This window comes from Callorhinus ursinus, unplaced genomic scaffold (assembly GCF_003265705.2).
Source record: "Callorhinus ursinus isolate GAN/ISIS: 27379988/994484 unplaced genomic scaffold, GSC_fseal_2.0 scaffold9, whole genome shotgun sequence".
Lineage (NCBI taxonomy): Eukaryota > Metazoa > Chordata > Mammalia > Carnivora > Otariidae > Callorhinus > Callorhinus ursinus.
This window is the reverse complement of record NW_027397071.1, coordinates 50,924,376-50,949,956: the sequence shown is the minus strand read 5'-3', so window position 1 is coordinate 50,949,956 and position 25,581 is coordinate 50,924,376. Positions and strand designations below refer to the sequence as shown.

Here is a 25,581-nt window from a genome sequence, read left to right as displayed (position 1 = left end):
GAAAACCTGACTCTTGATCAGTGATGCTTTCGAAGAAAGATCTTGATCAAAAGGGAAAAATAAGAAAATTAATAATAGAAAATATCATTTAGAACGAAGTTGAGAGGTCAGCAAGGGGAGCTCGCACACACTAGCACTCCTTGTCAATTGCAGACCCAATAGGAAGAGAGAGGGACCTTGTAAGTGGATACAACTTTACTCCATCCCAGCAGAAGGAAGAAAGTTTTTCTTCCTCCCCAACAATAGCCCAGCCAATGAGTGACTGTCACAAGTCAGCCAATGAAAAGTCACTATACTTCAAAATCCCAGTTTACTCTAATGGACTTTTTGCTTATAACAGTCCTCCCAGGTTCCACCTTTCCTCTATAAAAAAGGGTTTCATTCCTTTGTTCTCCAGATTTGCCTATGGTTTTGCTTTAGTTTGCTTGTCCCAGATTTTAATTCTCTGCTATTCCTGAAAAACAAACAAACAAACAAACAAACAAAAAACTATCTTGCTGGTGAAATAACTGTTTTATTTTCAGTTTCATTTCTTAAGGTTAACACCCTGAGTGATGGGACTTCTGCCTTAAGATAATATTCACAGGAAGACTGGAGTAGTTTGTTACATTAATGACCCCAGTGACTCAGCCCCCCTCTCCCCCTATATCCATGCCCTTATGAAGATGCCTGACTTTGAGTTTGGCCATGGAATTGGCTTTGACCAAAGAGAGGGATACAGGCAGAGGCTTGGTATACGTTGCACACTGGGTTTTGCCTCCTTGGAACTCTGCTGCCATGGCCTTGTGGAGAAGGCCCATGCTGTCTCTTTGAAGAGGAGCAACCAAGGGAGAGGGAAGCCTAGTGAACCCCACTGATTCCAGTCTCCAGATGACCCTCCAACTGAATGCAGCCACCAAAGGAGCATGGCGAAGCCATAGAATCATGAGAAATAAGAGATTTTTTAGATTATTTTAGACTGCCACGTATTGGGGTGCTTCCATACCAAGACCTACACAAACTCTAAATCTGAACTAGGTGAAAGATAATCATCACACAATCCTCATGTTAGAGCCAACTGTATTCTTATCTGATTGCAAATACATGGTGGGGGGGCACCTGGTTGGCTTAGTCTAATTTTAGCTCAGGTCATGATCTCAGGGTTATGGGATTGGGCCAAGATGGGGGGGGGGGGTCCATGCTCAGCAGGGAGTCTGCTTTAGATTCTCTCCCTCTGCCTCTCCCCCTGCTTCTGTGCTTGCAATTGCGCATGCACGCACATGCTCGCTCCCTCTCAAATAAATAAATAAATGAAAAAAAAAATACATGGGCTCTCTTCAAAGCCCAGAATGAAATGATAAAGTAATATACAGTGACTTATGACATACTTAAATAAGTTTTTTTAATTAAGGTTTATAAGCCTTTAATAATATTGTGGTTTAAGCATACAGTACAGTAAAACAACGTATTATATAGTATCATCAAGTTAGTAAGAAAATATTTTTTATATTTTTTTTAAATTTTTATTTTTTTTAATGTTTTATTTATTTATTCATGAGAGTCAGAGAGAGAGGCAGAGGCAGAGGGAGAAGCAGGCTCCCCGCCTAACAGGGAGCCCGATGCGGGACTCCATCCCAGGACCCCAGGATCATGACCTCAGCTGAAGGCAGTTGCTTAACCAACTGAGCCACCCAGGTGCCCAAGAAAATATTTTTAAAGATGGACCTGGAATTTGCTTGAACGCAAGGATGCTTTCAAAATGTTGAAAGACCTGGAAGCCTGTTTAAAAGGAGTCACCACAGGTTAAAATATGACTGTTTTTTTGCTTCAAAAAGAAAATAAAAATTATACTTAATTAAAACAAATTAAGACTGTAAAAAGCCATGAGTCCATTATAATACTCGAAAGAATAAGATTTTGGGGCACCTGGGTGGCTCAGTCGTTAAGCGTCTGCCTTCGGCTCAGGTCATGATCCCAGGGTCCTGGGATCGAGCCCCGCATCGGGCTCCCTGCTCCGCAGGCAAGCCTGCTTCTCCCTCTCCCACTCCCTCTGCTTGTGTTCCCTCTCTCGCTGTGTCTCTCTCTGTCAAATAAATAAATAAAATCTTAAAAAAAAAAAAAAGAATAAGATTTTGTTTTCTAAGTACTTAGTACTTTATTGAAGTAAATTTTATTCAGAGTAGAACAAATATTGGAGTTTAACTATAGATCTCTCTTCAGGATGGGTTAAACATACAAAGGGTAAGAGAATCTTAATGGTATGAGAAAGAGAAGACTCTCTTCCGTGAAATATAAATAGGCCCATGAGACTTCCTGCTACCCCCTCAGCACCCACCCACTTACCGGACATTCCTCTACTGAATTGTTACCAAACATTAAGGAAGTGGGGCAAGGCATTCCTTTCCTAGGCATGGGAGATCCTCCCACCTATCCTGGGGCTTTAGATTGTGAAACAAAATATAAAATCCTGAAGCCGAGTGGATTTTACCTTTTAAACAGACTTTAATTTGTGGAAATAATCTTTTATTTAAATTTAACTACTGGATAGTGGTTTTACTAGCTGTTTTGAGGTTGGTTGCCTTTTGTGGTTACTAAAGATGCTGGATTAAGGCCAGGGGTTCACATACTAAGCCCTTTTTTTACTTGCACCCAGAAGGTGAAGGTTGGAAGAATTGTCACCCCAATCTCAAAGAATCTATTCCTGTTGAACCTATTTGCTCTGACCTTTCCCAGGGGATGAAATCAGAAAAATAATTCATTGACAGTGCTTCAACAAAACAAAAAATATATATATTTTTTAGTTTTTTTATTTTTTCAAAGTTGTACATGATTTAAAGAGTTAAATAGTTCTGACAAGGCTTTACTTCCCTCAAGGCAACTACTTTCAACTTTAAGCTGATTCTTTGGTATTTACCTCCACTTATCTAAATAACACATTCATATTTCTGCTTCTTGCTTTTCAGTCAGCCGTTATCTACCAACTTCCTGACATGGAAGGTAAGGATTTAGCCTTCTTTTGCACATTTCCTTGGCATTCCACCACACATGTGCATTTTTAGTCTTTTAATTCTCCTGGTATTGTTACAGCATAATTTGCTTATCCTGCCCAATCAGCAGGAGGTCATTGATGTCATAGATTATGTAATGTTCTTCAGGATATCCAGAAGGTCCAGATCTCTTCAGGTTCTTTTATGACATAGGACAGGAATGTGAACATAGCCCTGGGCCACACTGCAAATGTGTACTTTTATCTATTTCATGGGAATGCCAACTGTTTCTGATCTTTTCATATGATCGGGATAGAAAAGAATGCATTTCACTCAGTCAATGGTGTGCACCAAATACCTGAGGCTGTATTAATGTCCTTTAGCAAATATACTGCATCTGGCACAGCAGCTGCCATCAGACCTACTAATTGGTTGAGCTTTACAGTAATCTGCTGTCATCCTTCAGGAGCCATCTATTTTTTGCAAGGCCACATGGTGAGTTAAATGGAGTTATGATGGGAATCTGTACCTTGTGTCCTTTAAATTCGTAAGAGTGACACTAATTTCAGCCATCCCTTCCTGAGGTACACTATTATTTTGACTTCCCATGCAATGTTTGGGTGGGGAGGAGAAGCTATTTCAGGGAATCCCACTTGGCCTTCTGCACTATGATGGCTTTTTACTTTACAGGCAAAGGTTCCCATGGATTTGTACCAATTACCAAATAGGTGAAGCTCATTATACATTTGGGGACTGGGGAAATGATGACTGGGTGGGGCCACAGACCCAGTAGACCCACTCTGAGCTAGACCTTGTCATGGTCCCATTTATTAACTGGCCTCTCTATGCTCCCACTGGTCTCTGGATATCAATGTCAATTCAGACCCTGTGTCTAACATTCCTTGAAATGTCTGGGTATTTGCATTTCCCCAAGGTACAGTCACCCAGGTAAATGACCAAAGATACTTTGGAGATGATGAACTAGGAAAATCATTATCATTTATACTTGAAATGTAGCATTCCCTCCTCCTACGGACCTTCCTCCTAAGGACCTCTTCAGTCAGTGATTCCAGGTCTATACACTAGCTCAGGTATGAAAGTGGATTAAGGAATGGGAATTTATTGAGTGAGGGATCTTAGCCTCCTGGTTAGCTAGGCTTGGTTTTCTTTTCGGCTCATACAAACTAAATAGGACCTTTGTTGGCTGCCTACCTATTTTGCCCTTAGGGATACCATGTTTTATTAACCATTTCCATAAATGTGTGGGTTAGGGCCACATTATAATATTTGTAATACCCTGGCTTCTGGGAGTTGAGCACTGCCACTTGGTCTTTATTGCTTTGGGGTCCTGTCATCTGCATTGCTATCAGTGAGTCGGGTTCTGGAGGCCTCTGCTACCTTCAGCCATGACTTGCAGAGAGCCACTACTAAACTTTTTAGTGATATTCCTGCCCTTTGCACCAATGCATTTCTTATGGCCTTGATAAATGGTGTGTCCTTTGGGCTGTCCTTCAGAACAGAATTATCATAACCTTCTGGCTACAGATAGTACATCCATTCTAATACACCTACTTCCTTGAACCTTTTTATCCTTTCTTGTCCTGCCTACCTGTCCCAGCACTTCTGGCATTTCAGTTTTAGTGAAAGCACTGGGTTTTTTCATGCTTTAGTAGGAGCCATCATAGCAGTGAGTTCACACCAACTCTTTGGGCCCTTGCCAGGATGTTAAATATTTTGGGAGCATGCTCCTCCATGAGTAGAATTTTCCCTATCTCATTTTGTGGTCTGACCTCCTTGATCAAGGCCTCTCTGAATCCTGTCCCATGCCTACTCCTCAAGCTACTGGTGGTACATGCTGGCTAGGTCTTACATCTTCTTTGGGGAATAGTCCTTTACCTCCATTATTAGACATAGTACCTCCCAACTAGGTTATGCTATGACTTAACCCTAATTATAGGCCTAGTGGCGGAAGGCGTGTGTGTGTGTGTGGGCGGGGGGGGTGTCTGCTGGGGGAGAGGGGAACATGTTGCCTTCCAGTTAGAATCCTCTGCGAAGTCTTCTAGCACAGGAAAAGTGATAGCTCTAAGTAGAGACAAGTGAGGAGTGAGGAGAGCCACACTGCAGGCATCTGAGGAGCCTGAGGAATGAAAATCTCTAGGAGCACCACCCAGCTGTCTCCTCCATGTGTTGGAATGCTAGATTTTCTCGGTTCATGGCCCTGACCTTGCCACAACAGACCTGCCGTTTTTGGTCATTTAACCATCTTTTAACCACTCTAAAGTCTGGTCTTATTGCTTGTCATTCTCCACTCCTTCGCTGCTAATGAGAGCTTTCTCATGTGCAATGAACAGGGGCTCTGGCTTTCTCTCCACACTTAAAATTGCCTAATACCTACCCTCAGCTGTTCATTCTTTTTTTTATAACTAATAGAGCTTAGCAATAGTCATCCAATTCTGTTATCCTTATCACTGTTACTTTTACTGTATGTCTCAAATTCCTGATATGTCACACCTCTAGTGTTGCCTTCCACCTCATATATCACAGTTAGACCATCACCTTGTGCCAGGGGCTGTCTGTGCTTCATCTGCTACCAGCCAGGTGGTCCATAATCCATCTCCCAAATTCCATCTTAATGCCTGCTTTCTCCAACCAATCCTGGTATCACTTATCACACGTAGGGTTCTTGGGAAGCAGAGCCTGGTACAGAACATAGAACATATGGAGGAAGGGAGAGGAAGCAGGACTGGACAGAGAAGTAAAATTTTAGTACAGTTTAAGAAAGTTGGTTTTTTTTCCAAGATGTATTTATTTATTTTAGAAAGAGAGAGCATGAGCAGGGGGAGTGGCAGAGGGAGAGGGAGAGAGAGAGAGAAAGGGAGCATCACGCAGATTCTGCACTGAGCGTGGAGCCCGACGTGGGGCTGGATCTCATGACCCTGAGATCACCACCTGAGCTGAAACCAAGAGTTGGATGCTTAACCAACTGAGCCACCCAGGCGCCCGATGGGTGCAAGAAAGCTTTGAATTACCTGCACAGAAACTCTGGAATGAATATTGCAAATCATATGTCCCATGGTGGGCCATAATGGCAGAGTCTTTCTATTCCAGCCTTGTGCAATCACCCAAAATCAGCTGCCCTGGAAAGGGCATGACCTTGAGCAAGGCTTCTCCCTGCAACTGAAGTAGACCCTGATTGAGCTGACAGCTGGAGGTACTCCCTGCAGCTTGGGAGCATGTCCTTTCTTGAAGGGTGTTCTGGGTCACATCTTCATATCTACTACTAGGGCAAACAGAGATATCAAGCACGTTCTCTTTTGCAAAGAACCAAAAGATCTACTTACTCTTTCTTTTTTCTTTTTTTTTTTTTAATTTCTGCTTCCCCAGCTGGGGAAATCTTTTATTTAGTCAAGAAAGTACAAGCATAGCAGAGAATATTTGTCCCCCAATATCTGTTGTATACTTCTTCCTTGATATTATGATCCCTTATTGGACATATAGACACTGAGAATAAAGTTAGTTCTGGCCCATGGGTTGTAAGTGGGAATGGTGTGTACAACTTATAGGAAGTATCCTTCAAGGGAGGAGGCACGATCATCTTTCTCCCTTTCTCTTTTCTGCTTATTAGAATGTAGACATGATGGCTGGACCTTAAGTAGCCATCTGGACCATAAGATAGAAGCCACACGTTGAGAATGGAGGAATTAGGTCCCTGATGGTCATGGAATCACCACTAATCTAGACTGTCTACCTCTCCACTCTGTTTATGTGATAAAGAAATAAGTGTTCATCTTGGCTAAGGACATTTAAAAAAATATTGTTTCTCATAGATTAACCTATTCCTATCTGATGCAGAATTTGATCCCTATAAACTCATACAGCACAAAACATGACTTAAATGTTGTATTGGCTTAGTGGAAGCATTTGGGCAGTGTGTTGTAGAGACTCAGACACTGCAACATGGAAAACTGGAGACCCTTGTCCAGTTGCAAGATATTTGTGGCATGAAGGGAAATAATTGGAAAAATGTATGAACTTGGTATTTGCTGGCTTTAAATTTTCGCCAGTTTAGCACAGTTCTTTGATTAGCTCAGGCGAGAGATAGTCAATCTGCAAGTAGGGATGGAAAGGTATATAGCTTTGCTAAGAGGGGAATTCTGTCTACAATCTAAGTGTATTGAGTTCCGTAATTTGGAAGGGCCGAAAAACCCTTCTGTACCTTTAAATCAAAGCACACAGAAACTGCCTGTGAACAAAAGTCTTCGAAGGAAATATGCCTGCTGTTCAGCCATATGAGGCTGACAAAAATGGATTAGGAATGCTGTCAACCTGGGGTGCCTGGGTGGCTCAGTAGGTTGAGCATCTGACTCTTGATTTCGGCTCAGGTCATGATCTCAAGGTGGTGAGATTGAGACCCGCGTCAGGCTCCCTGCTCAGCAGGGAGTCTGCTTGAAGATTCTCTCCCTCTGCCCCTCCCTCTGCTCTCTCTTTCAAATAAATAAAAACTTTTTTTTTTAAAGAATGCTGTCAACCTGTAACATCCCATTGTTTCAGGTGCCCCCAAGTTAGCTGTCATTAAGAGTAAGGTAGTGGAGCAGCACATGGAAGCCAGGAAATAAAAGTCTTTGGGCTTAAAAATTATATCTTGGTAAGAACTACAGCTGTAATTTCTCCTACATAGAACTGAGTGAAAACAAAAGGATCAGAAACCTTTTACATTTTTGCATGAATTATATTGCCAGATACATCAAGCCTGATATACATTCATGGGCTTCCAGTGTCGCTACCGACAAGCACAGTTGTGGAGGTGTTTGGTATTTCTGGAACAGCATTAGCAGAAGTGTCAATATCTAGCCACTAGTACTGTGGGCCCTAACATTCAGGACTGAAGACATGTATTGTACTAGAGCAGATCACAGTGGGTATAGTGTGGTTCTGGAGCTGGCCACACAAGCAGCGTTCTGATGGTTGTGGTTCCTAGGTATATGCAGGAGCAATATAGTTCAGGAGTCTTCATTTCCTGATTGTAGAAAGTCATTGCTCCCTTGGTGGCCTGGTTCTGTGAAGACTTTGGGACTCACTCCTGAAAAACTAATCTTAGAGTCTATTTAGTCAACACTCCCAAGTATTCAATACTCTTTGTGCTTATACCAGGGGAATGGATTCTATTCTCTTCAACTGAACCTTGACAGATATTATAAATTGTAGAGGAAGAATGGTGGCTGCAGACAATGGGATTTCAATTAAGATAAGAGAACTAGAATTAGGAAGATTATAATAGGAAACTAGAATTGGTTATCTGTCCTGGTAGAGTTTGAAAGTACCAATGATTCTGCTAGTACTAGAGAATGAAACACTCCAGTACATGATACACAATGGCAAACTAAGGGACTGACCTATAGTTCTGTCCTTGTCTATTTTGGTGATCAACATTATACTGGCTTCAAAATGAGTTGGGGTGCTTTCTTTTCTGCTCCCAAATAGGAATTATTAATCCCTTGAAAGTAGCTCATACCCTAGCTTTGAGCTTATTTTACCAAGTGATAGCATTAATTTCTCCTTAGGCAGCTCAGAGTCGCTGTGTGTGTCATACTGTTATTTGTAAAAATTCAATGATTAGGAGCTTTAAAGTCTCACTCTTAAAATGAGTATTTGGAAAGGGTACTGATTCTAAGGGGAGTAAATTAAGAGGCAGTTATCTGGATTTAGGATTCTTGGCTTGGCAAGAGAAGAGGTCATCAATGCCCTGCAGAGTTTTTAGGATAAAGATTTCCACTCTAGGTGATTTCTTCCAGTCTTGTGGTCTTAAATACTATTTGGTGACTCCTAAATTTATATCCCCTGATCCAAATTTCCCCCTCCCCCCCAGCTCCAAACTTGCTGTTGGCTCAACTTCTCTGTATGTAAAGCAGGCATCTTAGTTATAGTGTGCAAGAACAATAGTCCCTCACAACAGACCCACTAGTACCCTAATGTTTCCCATTTCAGCAAGGACCAACCACTATCCAGTTGCTTTGGGGGAAAAATAATCCTTGTCATTTTGGTCTCTTTTTTGTTACAACCCATCAGTGGATCCTGTTGGCTCTACTTCAAAATATATCCTGAATCCTACCAGTTCTCAACATTCCCACTGCTACCACCTTATTCTAAGCCAAATAATTTATTTCCTGGGCATCTGGAACAGTCTCCTAGCTAACCTTCCAGCTTGCACTTCTGAAGGTCAACAGTCTATCCACCACAAGCAGTCACTTTACAAATTATGTCACTCCCCAGCTCAAAACCATCCAATGACTTCCATTTCCTTACCCTACTTAATCAGAGCCCTGCCGATGTTAACCTCATTTCCCACAATCATCACAATCATCACATCTAGGCTCAATGTGCTCTAAGCACCCTAGCCTCCTTGCTTCTGTCCAGAACGCCGAGCACGTTAAGCTTGAGGACTTTTTAAATTTGCTATTCTCTTTGCCTGAATCATTCTTCCCTGAGATTCCTCCAAGTTTCACTCTTTCAGTCAGCTCTCTGCTCAAATGTCAACTCGAGGTCTTTCCAGACTATCATATCTAGTACAGCCCACTCTTTATCTCCTTTCCCTACCACTCATTATTTCCTATCATTTTAGTTTAACTTCTGCCTCTCTCTAGAATGTAAAGCTCCTATGGATCAGGAAATGTATTTCATTCACACCGTGTCCTTAGAGCCTTGAAAAATGCATGCCTGGCGCCATAGTAGGCACCCAAAATCATGCTTGATTAAATGAATTTGGACCGAACTTCTGCTTAACTCCATCACTTGCTTTGTGAGGTCACCTCACTAAGGTAAGCATACCAACAAAAGGAAACAAAAACCAGGTAAGGCCTGCCTCGCCGCATTTGAGCCCTAGTAAGGGCTCGCGCAGAAACCCTTTCTAGCTCCCCAGGCCTGAGCTGGGCCTTAAAATGCTCTTTTCCTTATTTGGCCGGTAAGGGAAACGGGTAAACAAGAAATTGAGGCATGGAAGGGCCAAGGAAGAAGCCTCAGCGCTGCAGTATACGGTTGAGAATTCGCTGTTATCCAGGGCCGCGCTGGTTTCTGTTAGGGGGCCGTGGGGCCGGGACTGCGATTCCAATCAGAAAGCCGAGCACCAAGCCGACCCGTCAGCCATTTTCCGAAACTAGTCTCCCTAGTAACCCCGCCCGAGTGCGTGCGCAAGAAAGGGGGCGGGACTTATTGTGAGGGCCTCACTCCGGAAACCGCACCCTCGGAGGCGTCCCATCGTCGAGGATTCACAAAACGCGGAGCCAGATTTAACAGTCGGCGGCGAAAGCGCGCACTCGAAAGCCAATGAGAGCGGAAGGAGGGGACCGCTCCTGAAGGGTACTCCGCATATCTAGCAATGATTGGTGGAGTTCTCCTTTCTTCTTTTTGGTATTGGCTTGACTTCCTTCTTCCGCCCACCCACTTGGCTTTTGTCTAGGTACTTCTGATTGGCTCCTCTTGGGTGGTGGTGGTGGGGGCAACGTTTAGGGGATTGCTTATCGTAGATTGGTGGATTTGAGCACCTAGCGTCGTCTTTTCGAGGAAGGAGACGGTCCCATCCTCTCCCTGTCCCGTCTCCCGACCCGTACGCTTTTCCTCAACTCGCGCGCACGAATGGTTAAAAAAAAAAAAAAGGGTGTGAGGCTCGAGCCCGCCAGCCAGGCCTCCAGCACCTAGCGCGCGCCCTCAGCGAGGACCCGCGCGAGCTGCCCGTGACGCTGCCTGCGCTGTTTGAAATTGCAGAACCCGTTAGGATCTTGGGGAAACTACCGTTCCAGCTGGTTCCGGAGCCCGTGCGTGCCAGGGGGGCGAGTGGCGGTCGCGAGGCGACTCCTGCCTTTCGCGTCTCTGCAGCGTGGAGACTAGAACCGGCACTTTCGAAGGACGCCACCTCCAATCGCAGTGCTGGCGCGGGCGGAGGCTAAAACACGGGGGTCCTGAGAGTGAGGAAAACGCGCCAAGTTCCCCTCCGTGGTGGAGTGGGAAAGACCCTAGCGGTTCAGGCTTTTGGCGAGCGGGACTACTTCTGGTGCTCCCTGCCATCCCTGGGCGGGGGCGGGCGGGGGCGGGCGCCGCGCTCGGGATGTAGTTGGTGCCGGCGCAGGGCAGGACCGAGCGGCAGCCCGGGTTCCCGCTCTTGAGAGCGAATGGTCACTCCTCTGCGGGGAGGGCGGTCCGACCAGCTTTTCCTTGGGTCGGGGGCCCCGCGGGCCCCGGGCAGGGTCTCACCTGTCGCACCCACACCCATCCCGGCTGCACTCGGGGCGTCATCGCCGCGGACCTCGCTTTGGGCCATGACCAGGTAAGGAGGGCCTGGGGAGGAGGGGGCCGGTGCCTGGGCGCCAAGGCAAGTTCGGCCGGGTCCCAACGGGCGCTGCCCTGGGACGCCGCGGGGGAGACGCCAGGACCACTTCGCTGCGGCGCCGTTGCCAAGCTGCCAGCCAAGCCCTCCCGGCACCGCTGTGTCGGTGGGGGGGGGGGGGGGTTTCATGCAGCCGTAGGGATTCGGGGAGGCAGGTGCGGGCTGGGCATAAATAGGCCAACTCCGCGGGTGAGGGGGCCCGGAGCTGCGGAGCGGCGGGAGTCGCCACCGGTCAGCCTCCCGCCGGGCCCCGGCCGTGTCTGACGCGCATGGACGGCAGCACGGCCTCGTCTTTGCACTTTTGCGTTCCTGGAGTGATGCGGGGTCAGGAGAAAATGTTTCCACTCGGGTTGTCCGGAATTGCTAAATTTTATCGCGCACTTTCAATTTTTCTAGAAGTATTTAGAAGGCCACGTGTTTTAAACCTTTGTGGAGGATGCTGTCCTTAATTGTTTACATTTTTCCCGAAAAACTGGAATTGAGTCGTGTCTTGTAAAGGGAAGAACTTAAAACTAATGAGACTGAATGTTCGTACTGTCATTTGTTCAGGAGCATTTAATGCTCGATTTATTATGTTTTCTGCGAAACTTGATTTAGACTTAAGGAAAGCCAGGAGCAAGAAGTGGTGTAGCATAAGATGCGGTAGCTGGTAAAAATGTGATATTGTCAGTGATGTTAAATGTTAGTGATTTGAGGGAGCCAAAAGGGTTTATTGCTTAGGATTTATCCGTTATTTCAGCTACGCGGTCATTTTTTTCCTAACATGTACTTAAATCCGGTTAGAGAATACACTTTCCATCATAAGAATTAGCTCCCAAGAAAAACCTTTGACAAGAATCGTTAATGCTTAGAGATCCCTGACAAATTCGCGCAGCCTGGTTTATCATTCATGATAGCTTTCCATCAGTAGCATTAAGTGACTTGGAGGGTAAATTGAGTTGGAGAGGGGGATGGGGAAATTGGTCAACTTTCCAGTTACTTCTGAGTTGAGTCTCAAAAATGTGGTTTCACTACCGAGTTCAATGTTGCGAATTCCCAGATCAGCGGCAGCCCAGTTTGAAATGCTTTATTAGTAAAGATGGAGTTTGAGTCAATTATCTATTCATCCTATTAATATGTCTGTATTTGAAAGTCACTGTCGAGCTTTTGTGCTCCAATATTCCAGTCAGATAATTTTCCCCTGATATCTAAATGAAAATAGGATGGGTGTATAAAATAACTATCACAAGTACTGCAGGGTTTTTTTCATCCAAAAGTTTTAACTAGAGGAAAAAAAGGTTGCAAAAGTCAAAATCGTATTTTTTCTACTCTAAGCATCATTAAAGAAAATTTATTATAGTTTAAAAAAGTGTTTGGAAAATCAGTAGTGTATTGTGTTTACTGCCTAACAATTTGGACTGCACAAAGTGCGGCAGTTCTTGACACCACTGTCCCAACCATGCATGTTTCATTACTCTTCACTCAAGTTTTTAGGTATAACTGAACACTAGATCTGTGCCTTTGCTTATATGCAAATTATACTTTAATTGGGACTATAGTTGACACACAACTTTACATTAGTTTCAGATGTACAACATAGTGACTTGTGCAAATTATACCTTAAAGAAGCTTTTTAGAGACTTTATTTCATGTATTCATGTTAATAACTAGAAAAGACCTTGGAAGGCTCATTCACTTCTAGTACTCTGACTTCCCATTCATCCCTTTCTCTTTCTCACCTTGTGCTTAAGAATTAGAGATGGTTGTTCAGTCGATATTTTCTGAATAAGTTAAAATAAAAATTAACTTTTTACTCACTACTACGTTACTGTAGGTGTACTAAAATGGGGATATTTCGTGATGTGGCTCTTAATCCAACAGACTAATGAAAGTTCAGTATCTGATAATTTTTGTTAAGAAAGTTAAAGACAAATGGCAAGCTCCTTCATTTAAGCAATAAGCATCGAGTGCCTGTTATTGGCCAAGCATTGGGTTTTCAAATGCGACATTCTAATTAATTCCATTCCTTGGTAAATTTTCAAAATTAATGATTTTATTGCCTACAGCAGATAACTGAAAAGTAATTAAACCTTTTCTCTGCGATTAACAGATATGATTGGTGATTACAACATCCTTGTATAAATTAATTCTTGTCAACTCCTTGGGATTTGAAGAAAAAATGCCTGGTGTCATACCTAGTGAAAGTAATGGGCTTTCAAGAAGTAGCCCATCAAAGAAAAACAGACTTTCCTTGAAGTTTTTTCAGAAAAAGGAAACTAAGAGAGCCCTGGATTTCACGGATTCTCAAGAGAATGAAGAAAAGGCTTCTGAATATAGAGGATCTGAAATGTATGTATGTTAAGTATATTTCTGTATTTTAAAAAATTCCGTATCAGTGAAGAAGCAGTGAACTTTGACATCTCCAAACATTCTGACTTGATAGTCTCTGAAGGCAAAACACACAGTAGTGAGACAACCTATTAGCCAGTTAGATTAACTTGGAGAAATATTTATTGGCTAAAATTTTCATTTCAAATTTGTTCGTAGTATAACACATTCTGTGTAAAGGGTAAAGAAATAACGTGTTTGTTTTTTTTTTTTGGTGGTTCAGAAGACTTGACAGTTCTTGAGATATTTAAATTTTATAGTCATATCAAATATGTATGAATCATCAAACCTGTTGTATGTTGCCAATTTAAGATAAACTTAAAAATAGGAAATGCTTTGATGCAAGCAAATTCTTCAGTGACTCAGATCTGAACAAAATGGAATACTTTATTACTGTTGTTCTAGTTGTAGTCTACACTAGGTCGCTGTTTAAAACACTTTGAGGTGCTAGAGTAGTAAGTGGCAGCTGTAAAATAAATAAAAATGCTGTGAGGACCTACTATTTGTTAAGGTAAAAGAATTATAAACTTGAACAGTTCATTTTAAAGTGAAGGACAACTGTGATTCTCTTTATAGACTCTTTCCTTTTAATCTTCACAGAACCTGATTTCTTAGGTAGTACAGCCTCTCCTAGATACCATCATGGTGTATTCCCAGGTTTTTATTGAGAGACTACTTTTAAAAATGTCATGGAGGGTTTATTAATCACAGTACCAGTTCAATTTTCTGCTCTCTAAAATGGGATTAACAGCTTCATGATGGAATTGTTTAGAGGCTTGTTGTGTATAATATTTTTAACAAGTGCTTGTAAAACTTTTCTGGGTACGTAGCAATTTTCGCACCTGTACAGATTTCTTCTCCTCAAGTGTCACCTGAATAAAGTCCATATGCTTTTCAGTTCATACAACTTTTGGAAAAAGACTAAATCTTAGGAGATATAATTTCCACTTTGTTTAAGATACTACACTTCATAAAACCTCTCTCTGCTCTATACTTCATAGTGATCAAGTTGTTCCTGCAGCACAGTCCTCACCTATAAACTGTGAGAAGAGAGAAAACTTGTTACCATTTGTGGGCCTGAATAATCTCGGCAATACTTGTTATCTTAACAGTATACTTCAGGTAAATTGATGACTTTGCTATATAATAAAGCTTTAGTAGGCAAAGCATGATGTCACATTTAATGTTCTGAGAATTTCAGATTATTGGGATAATTGTCCATACGTCTTTGCCTTTGATTGTAAATAAACTAGAATGGACTAAAGTAATGATGCTAAATTGTACGTTACCAGCTTCCTTTGGGGTGAGAGAAAGTGATATGTTAAATAAAATGGGAATAACAAAATTGAACTGACTTTGGTTAACTGGAAGATGCCAAACCCTTAGTTTTTCTGCTTGATTCCTAGTGCAATGGTGACATGAATTTTAACCTTTGGAACTCTTCTTTATGTTGTATACCCTTATAACCACAACTCTTAGCAATATGTGCCCAGCCTTAGTGCTTTGCTGCCACTGAGGGAAGACAGTGGGCTAGTACGATGAAATAGAAAACAATTTTTGATCTAATATTAATCTCAGAATTTTAATGCACATTTAAAAGTGCTCTACAAAAAATGTAGATAAACACTCAGACATTCTTACTTCTTACAGGTATTATATTTTTGTCCTGGTTTTAAATCTGGAGTGAAGCACTTATTTAACATTATTTCAAGGAAGAAAGAAGCCCTAAAAGATGAAACCAATCAAAAAGATAAGGTAAAAAATAAAAGAACAACATATATAAAAAGTATAGTCATGGAAATTCACTTGCCTAGAAATGAGAAAGTAATAGATTACACAGAGGATTTGGGAGGAGGAGAACAGATTATTTCTCTGTTAAACTATAACCGAGAATTAAATTTCTCAGTATCCTGTGTTTTTCCCCATTTTTGTAGGTTAGCTAAATACATTATCACCTTTTACAGTGTCCTGCCCTCTAATTTATTGCTTACCAATAAACATTGTCATTTATCTGCCAGTCACAGTTTATCATACCATTACACCATCTGCTACTTATCTATTGTGTTTTCAAGTACTCACTTTTAAAATTTAAATATAAAGAAAACTTTGACTTACACAACCAGAAAACCATTCTCTTCCAAATAGAAAGTAATCAAAAACTACTCTTAAAATTTTTTAGTATACCTCCATAAAATTAGTGTTATAATAAATTAAATTTAGCAAAGCTAGTATTGTCTAGTAAGACGAAGAAAAGGGGGAATGTACTTAAATTTGTTTAATGGTTTGTGGGTTTCTTTTTTGACAGGGAAATTGCAAAGAAGATTCTTTGGCAAGTTATGAACTAATATGCAGCTTACAGTCCTTGATCATTTCAGTTGAACAGCTTCAGGCTAGCTTTCTCTTAAATCCAGAGAAATACACTGATGAACTTGCTACTCAGCCAAGGCGACTGCTTAACACACTCAGGTATAGCCTTTAATATAATTTTAGGATTCCAGCTTAGGAACTTATTGCTCTCTTTGGAGGAGAGTGATATGTGAACAAATGGGGGGAATAAAGGGCAAAGAAAACAGAAACTACAGATCTACAGTCCCTAGTATCCCAGAGGCTCTGGAAATTAGACATGTCTTTGGTAAGTTTGGTACTAATAAATTCATTAGATCTGAATCGGTATGAGACTCTTTATACTCTTTACTCATTTTTATTTATAATGTGAATATTCATACATTTTTTCTGTAGAAATTAATATGTTTAATTATGGGATAGTGCAAGTGCCATTTTTTTGATCTGAAAATTACTGAATTTCTCAAATACATTTGGTCCTAAGAAATTTTAGATTGGGAATTATAGGTTTTTATTCAAAATATATTATGCATAAGAACTGTAAATTGCAAGTATTCTAGTTTTGTTGTATGTGCTTGCAGAACTATTAGCTGGATTAGATTTCTTTGTATTGTTTTAAATGAAACTTTATCCAGTATATAAAATAGCTTTATCTAACATGTTATAGGGTAAACCTTTAAAAAGTTATTTAAGAATAGACCTAGAGTGGGGAACCTGACTGGCTCAGTTGGTAGAGTATGCAACTCTTACTCTAGGGGTTGTGACTTTGAGCCTCATGTTGGGTGTAAACACACTGTTCTTTGTTTGTTGATGAGCACTAAGTGTAGTGTAGCATGGTGGCGAAGAGCGGGTGTGAATCCTAGCTTTGAGCAAGCAAGCTACCTTATCTGTAAATCAGGGTGATAATGGTACTTACCTCATAGGATTATTGTTAGAATTATGTTACATATCTAACATAAAAAGCATCTTGAATAAAACCTGGTACATGGTAAAATATATATACTAGCTGTTACTGGTATTTAGAAGAGGATGAAAGTATTTGTGATAATGTTTTTTACTTTTAGTTACAAGTTTAGGTAAGAAGTTTCAAATTAGTTGAATAAATGTTTTTAGATTTTTAAAATAATTTATGCTATCTCTCTAAAGGAATTAATTTCTCTATATAGAAAGGGTTTTTGTATTCTATCTTTAAAACTAGAATAGATGAAATGGAAATTTTTATTTATAGGGAACTCAACCCTATGTATGAAGGATATCTACAGCATGATGCACAGGAAGTATTACAGTGTATTTTGGGAAACATTCAAGAAACATGCCAACTCCTAAAAAAAGAAGAAGTAAAAGTGGTAGAATTATCTACTAAGGTAGAAGAAAAACCTCATCAGAAAGAGGAAATGAGTGGTATTAACAGCATAGAGATGGACAACCTGAGGCATTCTGAAGACTATAAAGAAAAACTCCCAAAAGGAAATGGGAAAAGAAAAAATGACATTGAATTTGGTAACATGAAGAAAAAAGTTAAAGTATCCAAGGAACACCAGTCATTGGAAGACAACCAGAGACAAACCAGATCAAAAAGGAAAGCTACAGGTGATACGTTAGAGATTCCTTCTAAAATAATCCCCAAGTATGCTTCTGAAAATGAAAGTGCAAGACCCTCACAAAAGAAATCAAGAGTTAAAATAAATTGGTTAAAGCCTGCAACTAAGCAACCCAGCATTCTTTCTAAATTCTGTAGTCTGGGAAAAATAACAACAAACCAGGGATCCAAAGGACAGTCGAAAGAAAATGAATATGATCTTGAAGAGGACTGCGGGAAGTGTGAAAATGATAACACAACTAATGGTTGTGAACTTGAGTCTCCAGGGAATAATGTTAAGCTCGTTAATGAAGTTAAGCCCATAAACAAAGGTCAGTATAATTTATTCTTAGACTTTGATAGGTAGGAGGATTAACAGCTGCAGAACTGTAATGTTCTTAGATACGTGTACAATATAAATGTACTTTGTGAGTTTTAAGAGAAAATTTTAACATGAACTGTGGTGTTTCAAACACTGTGCTTAGATGTGTGTGTATAAATCTCATTAATTTTAAGGCGATGTTAATGTAATGTTAATTTATGGTTTATAAATAAGGGGAGTTCAATACATTTTAATGGAGAATTATTTTAACCTTTTGAAAGCAGTACTTGACAATAAACTCAAATTGCATTTAATGAAATACATTTTTAGAGAACTAAGTAGTTACACTGTTCTTGAACTGGATTTCTACCTGATGTCCAGATCTCAGACAAAATGTGTAGTATTGATGTGGTTAGTGGTTTTACCAACAGTGTTATACTTATTTGGGGGTTTATTCCTATAGGAATGTCTTTGGGAAGGGAGTTAAAAATGACATAATTGTGACTTACTTTCTTAGAGACAACAGTAATTCATATTCAAAACTGTCTTTACAGGGAATTCATAGGTCCTGGGTAAGATACCTCTTAATGCTAATAAGCAAGTTTAGATGTAAAAATTAACCTTTTACTCATGATACACTGTAAAAGAACTATTGGTTATATGGGCTATGCTGAAAAGTTTTCCTTTTTTTTTTAGGTGCAGAGCAAATTGGTTTTGAGCTAGTAGAGAAATTATTTCAAGGTCAGCTGGTATTAAGGACTCGTTGCTTAGAATGTGAAAGTTTAACAGAAAGAAGAGAAGATTTTCAGGACATCAGTGTACCAGTACAAGAAGATGAGCTTTCCAAAGTAGAGGAGAGTTCTGAAAGTAAGCAGAATTGGAATCTTGTATGGACTTGTGTGGACCATGGAATAAGTAGTTTTCTTCAACGAAACACAGTCTAATAGTAGCTTGACATAATTATTGAGAAAAAGCTGGCTTTTAGTCTCTGGTATAACAACATTTTTCTGCTTCTATAGATTCACTTGTTAATAGTTAGCATTTGGAAAATTGTGACATCTTTATTTTAATATATACAGTGGGGAAAAAGGGAAAATGAAACACTTTAATAACTGTTGGGTGTCTCAGTCTTAGAGCTACATCTTTGAGCCACTGTTTAAAAAGTAGGGAAAGATATGGGAAGTGATCACGAGACTGGCTTACCTCTTCAGATACTGGAAATTAATAGCTAAACTAAAGTCTAAACACTCAGAGAGTAGGTTATCTTCATTTTGCCATCCTGTCACCTAAATACTTTTTGGCTGTCCAAATATAAGTATTTTTAAGATATGTATACTGCTGAGGATGAACTTAAAAGTTTCTGAAACTCAAAGGAATGTTTTTATTAATTATTTGGGAAGAATTAGTTGAAATTGCATGTTAATTTTGAACATGGACCTTGTTTAATTTTAAATGTCTGAGGGATTTTTCATTTGTGAGTGAAAGGAATTCTCTTATGTAGTTTCTCCAGAGCCAAAAACAGAAATGAAGACCCTGAGATGGGCAATTTCACAGTTTGCTTCAGTGGAGAGGATTGTAGGAGAAGATAAATATTTCTGTGAAAATTGCCATCATTATACTGAAGCTGAACGAAGTCTTTTGTTTGACAAAATGCCTGAAGTTATAACTATTCATTTGAAGTGCTTTGCTGCTAGTGGCTTGGAGTGAGTATTATAAATAAAAGCTACATGAAAAAAAATGAGCTCTATAAGAAGTTTTGTTCAAAATACTATAATAGTAAAATAGTGTAATAGCATAAACTGAAATGAAGTAATTTATAGAGATTACCTTAGAAAAGTGTTCTCTGAACAGTTTTCTTGTAAAAATGCAACAATTTAAATCCTTTTGGTATGAATACAGATTCTAGGATTTCTTCCCACATCTTTTTAATTTTCATTCGTTATTAGAAAGTTTCAAATTAAATTGATTAAAGCAATGAAAAGATTTTATATACATTGTTTTTTTTTTTTTTTTACGGGAGAAAAAGGCAGAATTATTTCATTTTCCAAGTAAGCCAGGAGTCAAACTAGTTCTTTGAAGAATGAGAGATTCTTGTTGAAAATTTAAGTAAAGATTGTGACATGTATACATGTAAATGAATTGTTTGAAATTACCATGAGGGCTTTCCAGTAGTTCTCTACACATTATTATGCCTGAAGATGACACACAGTGCTTTCTTTCAGTGGACATTTTCTTTGCTCCCCAAATCCTGGTAGAGAAAGCCTTCACATTAAAATTACTTAACTAAAATATAAAAGATTTTGAAGTTAAATGGCATTTAAAAACTGATTTTCTCATTGTACAAAATGAGGACAGTAGAGAAAATGAAAGGGAGAATGCCATATATCCACAGAAACAGCTGAATATTAGTACTTCAGTATTTTTTCTTTGTATACTTAAGTATACAAAATTAGAGTCTGGTTTTTATTTTATGTTTATATAAAGCACTAAATATTAAGGGTCATTCAGACTTCTACTTGGTTTCACATTTGGGGGTAAAACTGAATATATGTAAAGTGGAATTGCAGAAAACCCCTTTTTTTTTTCCTTCCAAAGGTTTGATTGTTATGGTGGTGGACTTTCCAAGATCAACACTCCTTTACTGACACCTCTTAAATTGTCACTAGAAGAATGGAGCACAAAGCCAACCAACGACAGCTATGGATTATTTGCGGTTGTGATGCACAGTGGCATTACCATCAGTAGTGGGCATTACACTGCTTCTGTTAAAGTCACCGACCTTAACAGTTTAGAACTAGATAAGGGAAATTTTGTGATCGACCAAATGTGTGAAATAGGTAAGCCAGAACCATTGAATGAGGAGGAAGCAAGGGGTGTGGTTGAAAATTATGATGATGAAGAAGTGTCAATTAGAGTCAGTGGAAATACACAGTCAAGTAAAGTTTTGAACAAAAAAAATGTAGAAGCTATTGGACTTCTTGGAGGACAAAAGAGCAAAGCAGATTATGAGCTATACAACAAAGCATCTAATCCCGATAAAGTTGCCAGTACAGCATTTGATGAAAATAGAAATTCTGAGACTAACAATACTAATGGGACCCATGAATTTGACACAAACAAGGAATCCAGTGACCAAACAGGCATTAACTTCAGTGGATTTGAGAACAAAATTTCATATGTAGTGCAAAGCCTAAAGGAGTATGAGGGGAAGTGGTTACTTTTTGATGATTCTGAAGTGAAAGTTACAGAAGAGAAGGACTTTTTGAATTCTCTTTCCCCTTCTACATCTCCTACATCTACTCCTTATTTGCTATTTTATAAGAAATTATAGAGTATTTTCCTTATGTATATATTAAACAGACCTGGACAAAAGCTGGTAAAGTTGATTACATCAAAGAGTCTAGCTTATCTTTTGAAGCTATTGGATATTATTGGTCTCTCTAGGTTTTTATATAAATAGTGACATTTGAATTACTGAAAACCATGTTAATTTTTAGAATTCATTTCCCGTAGTAGAGACTAGTGATGCATTAGCTTCTGGGAACAAACCTGTATAGGTTCTTAATTGAATTATTCAAATGGGAAGCATTTAAACACTTTTGAATTTACACCTATTCTTTTGTGTTTGCTTTTTAAAATAAAGTGCTTGTATTTGTATCCATATTTTGGAGTAATTATCTATATGATGTTTATAGGTCCTGTGGTTTTTCAGCTAAAAAGCAGAATCTCATTTCAGTACATTTAGTTTTATAAGTCACTGAAGCCAAATCTTTAATGGGCTGTATTTAAAGGCACAAAGTCTGGAATATGTGTGTATTCACAGTAGTGTACATTTTGTGCCTTGAATCACTTTGAAAAGTGTCTCAGAAAACCTGGACAGCCAGTCCCCTTCTATCTTCACAAGAATTTTATATGTATTTATGAAAATGATTCTGTATTCTAGTAAATCTTTTTGGGCATGGACTAATTTGTATCTCTTCATAGTCATATTCTGCACGATCTGTATATAGTATATCAAATTTAGAGGTGTGACCTTAAATTTAACTTTTTTTAAAAACCGGGAGGTCAATAAAATTTAAACTGCTTAACAACTATGTATATAACTGCTCATTTTTACTTGCATATTTTTTTTACCGTAACTATAGCTGAGTTCTTTTAAGAAAATGTATGTGTATGTATAATATATATATACATACACACACACAAACCTAGAAGAGAATAAACATGCATAATTACCTTTAATAATACTGTGAGAGTTGGAGGTGAAGAGACTTTTCGAATAGAAACTGCTTAGTTCATCCACGGTGTCATACTTAAAAGTTTATAGTAAAAATTGTTGCATTCTAGTTGTCCTTTAAAGTAGACATAACTTTACAGAATCTGTAAAGATGATGCTTTGTGCACACACAAAAATGTGGTTAAATTTTCATTCTAAATGTATATTAAATTGGTAAATGATCAATTACCTAAAGAATATATAAATGCTATTAGAATTACACTTTTATACCCCCATTTCAACAAGAGTACCTGTCAACTAATAAATTAATCACACAGTTAAATCATGTCTAATATATATTCTTCCACAAGATGGTGTGATATAAAACATCACGGTCCTCACTTCATTCTACATTCAGAATCACTAATCGAACTTTTAAAAAGAAACAGCCCGTTTCTGATAGAGAAAGAATCATTAATGGAACTTTTAAAATGCAACAGCCCTGAACACATGTCATAAGCTTCTGATGGAGTACTTTTAGGATAGAGCCTGGGCCTCATACTCAAGAGACAGCCAATGTTAAGAACTTGGTATAGATTCTTGATATGAGAAAGTTTATGTTTTAAGAAAACTGAAGTATGTGGGAATTAAGGAAGTGTTTAGTATTATACCATTGTTCTCAGAGGAAGCCTGTTTTTATTCAAGTCAGAAAACAGTATTGCATGGTAATTAAATCATAATTATATAAATTCTAGAGTTTTTGATACTGTCACTGAGATTTATGTGAACTATTCCAAGCTCTTACGTAATATAATCTAATGAGTAATGACCTAGGGATTACTTAATATTCTCTCCCTTAAGTATACCTCCCCCATCCCTTGCCCTAAAGAGGAGAGAGTACTTGTTACCTTATTTTTGTTTAATGAATTTCCATTCTTGACTCCTTGTCTTTCCTTATTGTTCATGTGGATCCTCTGTCCCCAAGTTTTTGAGGTTATGCCTTTCTGACTCCTCAGCCCTTCTGGTCCAACACTGTTGACTCATCTGAAAAATCTTTTTGTGATTCAGTCTTTGAATTGATGTAGGTAAGATGAATTTGACATAATAGTGCCAGTTATAAAGGTAGGCTGGAGAAAGGAGATCAACCATCCCCTATGGTCTCAGAAAAAGCAGGTATTTTTGAGATCTTGTTTCAACATCAACTACAGAATGAAGGCACCATATTTAATCAGTTTTTAAGTGATTCATGTCACTGGTCAATAGATCAAAGGGACAGCTTAAAAATGATGCCTTTCTATAAGCTATATTACTACACACAAAACATTGTTGAAAACACTTCCAAAAATCATTAATATGTAGTTTCTTGGATAAACTTGCCAAGTAATTGGAATAAATATTTTCAAAAAGATTTTTGCCTTAGTTTTTCATGTCAAAGTTATTTTAAATTAGTTCTTAATTTCAATTAAAACAGCTAATTTTATCTTTTACATATACTTTATAAAGTCTATACAAGCGTTAAAAAATAAAACTTTTCATTCAACTGGTAGATTAAAATCGAACACCAGCTTCTCAGTGTCATTTTTGTGGTGATGTAAGATAGCTCTAAAGCAGATTTCTAGTTTTCCAGTTTAGATGACCAAACTCATAAAATGACTGGCTTGTTTAATCTGAAACATAGGAATCATTCACTTTAGTTGCTGAGAGTCATGAAGTTCATACTACTATCAGTGTAACAAGATTGAGAGTCAAAGATTAAGCTACTGTGACTGGTAGCAGCTATCCCAGTATTCAATTGTTACTTACAGACAAAGTTTAGTTAGGTAAAATTACTCTGCAGTTTATCCTGAATCCCTTTCTTTGGTTTCTAAATGGAAAATACCTTAGAAACCTGTTTTAAGACTTGACAAACCAGTTACCAGTATCTATCTACTACCCATTTATTCATTTATTTAATTTGGGGCTCTCTGGCCCGTACAATGTCAATTTTCATTTTTAGAACTTTGCTAGTTTTGGAACTAGTTCTTAATTCAAGATTCTCTGCTTTTGTCAACAAAAATTTTTAAAGTCTCACTCGGTAAAATTAGTGTAAACGTTCACATATTTAATAGTACCTTTAAAATAAGCATTACTACATTTAAAATGGTTCCAAAATGAATCTATAAATGGTAATATAAATTAAAAAATACAAACTTAAAGTAAATAAATTTAACATTAGCTATGGTATAAATAATAGTAAATGTATAGTGAGTCATTACTTTTGAGTCTTAAAAAAAGATAACAGCATATTACCAGAACATGAGAAACCATGGCCATGATTCTCAAACTTCAGTGATCTACTTTTGATACTGTTTTGGCCACTGCGTTCTTCAATGAGTAGTAAATTAATGCCAGAATTTCCAGAATTAAGCCCCAAGTCGTCTTTTTCAATAAATCTTTTCATACTCAGTGTTGAATACATGGCTCTCTTCAAATGAATAAGACAAGTGCATTTATTTTAAAGATCCATTTTGCGCAGGCTCATCCGACTAAAGGAATCTCTGGGGAGAAAAATGAAAGGATATAATTATAAGTAAACAATTTTTGCATATTCCTTTAAAATACGCTTTACGTACTTTTTTTCTGCCAGAGCTAGCTCAAAGTTTGCCATCAAAAACTGAAAATGTTTTTGCCATCAAAGTTCTTAACTTTCAAGTTACATGTTCATCCTATACATTCTGCCTTATATATTCTAGTTTTAATAGATTAAAAGTATATTACAGTAACCACTTTGCCAAGTGCATTGATCATTTATTCATTTGTCCAATAGGTGTATTAGGTATTGTGATAAAACAGGAGCAAAGGGGTAACAGGAGAGATTTCAAGAAAAGATTTGTGATTATTAAAAGGGAAAAGGCAGGTGCTGCTTATTTAAAATTTTAAATCCTAAGAATTCAGCAGTTCTCAAACTCTTGGGTTTTAGATCCTTTTTACACTTAAAAACTGAGGACCCCGGGAAGCTTTTGTTTATGTGGATTCAAAGTGACATTTACCGTATTAGAAATTAAGAAAATTTCAAATTATTATTTTATAAAATAACCCATTTGTAAGAATTAAGTACAATTAAGTACAATTTAATAGCTTTACTGTTGCTAGTTCAAAGAAAAGGGTGGTAAAATACTCAATGGTTGTACGTATATTTGGATTTCAATATGCAAAAAAAGGGCAGTTAATGTTCAGTAGTTATCATGACCTCTCCAGAATTCAGGTGCTAAAGTAAAATGTTAAAACGCTGCTTGGAACTTTACATGCCTAAAATTTAATTTCTGTAACAACCTCTTAAAGGTAAGTATTGTTTTATTTGTCACAATTAGTGGAGAAAAATACTGAAGCCCTCTTGATATTCAATGGGGTTGCCTGCTTTAATACAAATCT

The 25,581-nt window shown here is 38.5% G+C and overlaps 2 protein-coding genes and 1 pseudogene across 11 annotated transcripts in view; 1 reads left to right on the top strand and 2 right to left on the bottom strand.

Annotated features, from left to right (window-relative positions):
- The window catches only part of LOC112824060 (phosphatidylinositol N-acetylglucosaminyltransferase subunit P-like), a 38,463-nt pseudogene extending 16,238 nt beyond the window's left edge, over window positions 1-22,225 (bottom strand).
- On the top strand, window positions 3,442-22,045 carry USP1 (ubiquitin specific peptidase 1). 3 transcript variants are annotated; one of them, XM_025871748.2, is made up of 9 exons: window positions 3,442-3,461; window positions 13,433-13,671; window positions 14,712-14,832; window positions 15,361-15,465; window positions 16,016-16,176; window positions 17,282-17,964; window positions 18,651-18,821; window positions 19,456-19,657; window positions 20,550-22,045. In XM_025871748.2, exons 2-9 carry the CDS (start codon window positions 13,502-13,504, stop codon window positions 21,283-21,285), a joined length of 2,349 nt encoding a protein of 782 aa, XP_025727533.1. In that variant the 5' UTR covers window positions 3,442-3,461; window positions 13,433-13,501; the 3' UTR covers window positions 21,286-22,045. The 3 variants fall into 3 exon arrangements, with proteins under 3 accessions (XP_025727533.1, XP_025727532.1, XP_025727531.1); XM_025871747.2 differs by lacking the exon at window positions 3,442-3,461 and adding an exon at window positions 10,204-10,419; XM_025871746.2 differs by lacking the exon at window positions 3,442-3,461 and adding an exon at window positions 10,464-11,283.
- Window positions 22,226-23,372: 1,147 nt separating the features above from the next.
- The window catches only part of DOCK7 (dedicator of cytokinesis 7), a 219,826-nt gene continuing 217,617 nt past the window's right edge, over window positions 23,373-25,581 (bottom strand). For 5 of the 8 annotated variants that reach the window (XM_073896628.1, XM_073896629.1, XM_073896630.1 and 2 more), the window contains one exon: window positions 23,374-24,707. In XM_073896628.1, the coding sequence (XP_073752729.1) occupies window positions 24,665-24,707 (43 nt within the window). In that variant the 3' untranslated portion in view covers window positions 23,374-24,664. Of the gene's footprint in view, window positions 24,708-25,581 lie in introns of all 8 variants that reach the window. The other 3 variants (XM_073896631.1, XM_025871752.2, XM_073896632.1) reach the window with 2 other exon arrangements.

Bases quoted from the DNA above. Each gene is read 5' to 3' on its own strand.
- USP1 (XM_025871748.2), top strand. From the start codon at position 13,502: ATGCCTGGTGTCATACCTAGTGAAAGTAATGGGCTTTCAAGAAGTAGC. The intron at 13,672-14,711 runs GTATGTATGTTA...TATACTTCATAG, and splicing joins GAATATAGAGGATCTGAAAT to TGATCAAGTTGTTCCTGCAG. The intron at 17,965-18,650 runs GTCAGTATAATT...TTTTTTTTTTAG, and splicing joins AGTTAAGCCCATAAACAAAG to GTGCAGAGCAAATTGGTTTT.